This window comes from Anarrhichthys ocellatus, unplaced genomic scaffold (genome assembly GCF_004355925.1).
Source record: "Anarrhichthys ocellatus isolate YVR2014 unplaced genomic scaffold, GSC_Weel_1.0 scaffold4194, whole genome shotgun sequence".
NCBI lineage: Eukaryota > Metazoa > Chordata > Actinopteri > Perciformes > Anarhichadidae > Anarrhichthys > Anarrhichthys ocellatus.
In genome coordinates, this window is record NW_022284168.1 from 438 (window position 1) to 2,937 (window position 2,500).

Consider the following 2,500-nt stretch of genomic DNA (forward strand, 5'->3'; position numbering starts at 1 on the left):
TGTGTGTGTGTGTGTGTGTGTGTGTGTGTGTGTGTGTGTATCTGTTCGGTGAGGGAGGCGTGTGCCCCCCCCCCCCCCCCCTCTCTCTAGGTGCTTTGGGGTTTCCTATGCGAGGTATGAACAGCAGTGCAGCGCCTCAGTTAAGTAGAAGTGGTTTGAACCAATCTACCAACCAGCTCCCCAGTCATGCCAGTACAGCCAACACTGGAACGATGCACACGCCTCCCTCACCGAGCAGGTACACGCACACACACACACACACACACACACACACACACACACACTGTGTTTAGGAAGAATGAACTGTCTCTTATTGTTATAAACCTCTTCATAGAGTCTCATAAATGTTTTTCTCCATCTGAACTTCCTGCCCCCCCGCTGTCTTTAGGGGGATTCTACCAATGAGCACCCGGACCGTGCTGAACCACAGCCAGCAGGTGGGGGGGCCGACGGGGCAGACGGGGGGAGTGATGGGGGGGGTGGGAGTGGAGAGGGGGGGAGGAGGTGGGAGGAGCAGCATGGGGAGCCCCAACCGGTCGTCACCCAGCATCATCGGGATGCCCAAACAGCAGCAAGCACGGCAGCCTTTCACCATCAACAGGTAACGTCACAGCGGGACGTCCTTCATGCTTTAGTGCTTATTGTTATTATTTGTATGTAGCTGCAGACTGATTTAAAAATGGTTCAATATGAATTATTGTCTATAAACTCGTTCTATTCTCCATAAAAACATCCTTCATCGTCTAAACTGTGACATGTTTAGCGTCTGTTTTACTTTCACTTCTGTTGTTTTCGGATCACAGTTGTGAGAATAATCAGCGTGTGTGTGTGTGTTTGTGTGTGTGTGTGTGTGTGTGTCTCAGTATGTCAGGGTTTGGTGTGAACAGGAATCCAGGCTACAACATGAACAACTCCTTATCCAACAACATCTTCAACGGCACAGGTACAAGAACGCACTTTAACCTTTTAAAGCTGCTGTAGCTGCAGCAGTGGATTCACTTCTTCTAAACGGTTGAATAATGTTGATTTGTTTAGTTCAGCTGCTAAAAGTTGACGTGCTCGTTAGCTTGTTTTGCCGACATCTGCAGGTGTGTTTCATTCATTTATGATACATTTGTCATGATTTCTAATCATTTAAGAGATGATTTTCATAGATAAGTTTAAGTGTTAGACTGCATGTTCTATAAACAATCACCAGAACTACACCGTTCATCAGCCAGAAGCTGTAAAAAAACGTCATTATCTTCAGATTTTCATCTTTCCGACGGTCTTTAAACACATCATGTGCAATTAACGCTTCTGTCAGAAAACAGCAGCCAAAACGGAGCTTAAAACTGTGATGGAGAGGAGGAGGAGGGCCGTCTTTCAATCAGAGAGTCGGTGGTTCAATCCCCGGCTCCGGCTCTGCTAGTCGCATGTCGATGTGTCCTTGAGCAAGACACTTAACCCCAAAAATGTCTCCTGTAGCTGTGCCTACGGTGTATGTGATAGAATCTGAATTGTAAGTCGCTTTGGATAAAAGCGTCTGCTAAATGACTGTAATGTAATGTAATGAGAGAGGGGGGAGGAGAGGAGAGGCTGTTAGAGCTCCAACAGGTTGTGAGTTTACTTCTCTGTGTTCGTCCAGACGGCAGTGAGAATGTGACGGGGTTGGACCTGTCGGACTTCCCGGCGTTGGCGGACAGGAGTCGGAGGGACGGAGGTTCGAATCCCACACCGCTGCTCAACCCGCTGGCCGGTCGGGCCCCGTACGGTAAGAGAGACTGTGTGTGTGTGTGTGAACACTGAGACCGTTTGTGTATTATAATATTTTAATGTTATTATTTTGACCAAATACATAATCAGTTAATGCTGAAAATAATTTCAAGCTCAATAAAAATTCAAAATGTATTTTTTTGTTGTTTGTGTCGCTGACTCATCTCTCCCCGCCGCCATTTTGTTTCCCAGTTGGCATGGTAACCAAGCCGTCCAATGAGCAGTCTCAGGACTTCTCGATCCACAACGAGGATTTCCCGGCTCTCCCGGGTCCGAACTACCAATCAAAAGACCCCACGAGCACCAACGAAGACAGCAAAACGGTTAGACCTTTATTGTAAAAATATAAATGTCCTTTGTTGTATTTTCTCATTGTTCTCTGATGTCACGATGAATTAAAACATGCTGACCTGCTGTTTTTTGTTTTTTGTTTTTCATCACGGTGTCCTTTTTCCTCACTTATGCAGCGCTCTCACGTCCTGACTCGTCCCATTTTTTCGGATTGTTTTTTCCCTCCGTTTTTGTCCAATCAGAATCTGAACTCGTCGGGAAAGCCCGCCTCCAACTCGGATGGCCCAAAGTTCCCCGGCGACAAGAGCTCCGCCCCTAGCAACAACAACCAGCAGAAGAAAGGGATCCAGGTGCTCTCAGACGGTGAGTATGTTCGGTAGAATCCTCCATGTAGAGATGCAGGAGGAGGAGGAAGAGGAGGAGGAGGAGGAGGAGGTCTGAAGCTCTTCTTCTC

At 47.3% G+C, this 2,500-nt stretch overlaps 1 protein-coding gene across 1 annotated transcript in view; it reads left to right on the forward strand.

The window, feature by feature from the left end:
• Positions 1–87: 87 nt before the first annotated feature.
• LOC116379368 (CCR4-NOT transcription complex subunit 2-like) overlaps positions 88–2,500 on the forward strand; it is a 4,144-nt gene continuing 1,731 nt past the window's right edge. The window contains exons 1-6 of the mRNA XM_031841320.1: positions 88–238; positions 389–601; positions 864–943; positions 1,628–1,753; positions 1,948–2,078; positions 2,289–2,409. Of these exons, the coding sequence (XP_031697180.1) occupies positions 108–238; positions 389–601; positions 864–943; positions 1,628–1,753; positions 1,948–2,078; positions 2,289–2,409 (802 nt within the window). The 5' untranslated portion in view covers positions 88–107. The remainder of the gene's footprint in view (positions 239–388; positions 602–863; positions 944–1,627; positions 1,754–1,947; positions 2,079–2,288; positions 2,410–2,500) is intronic.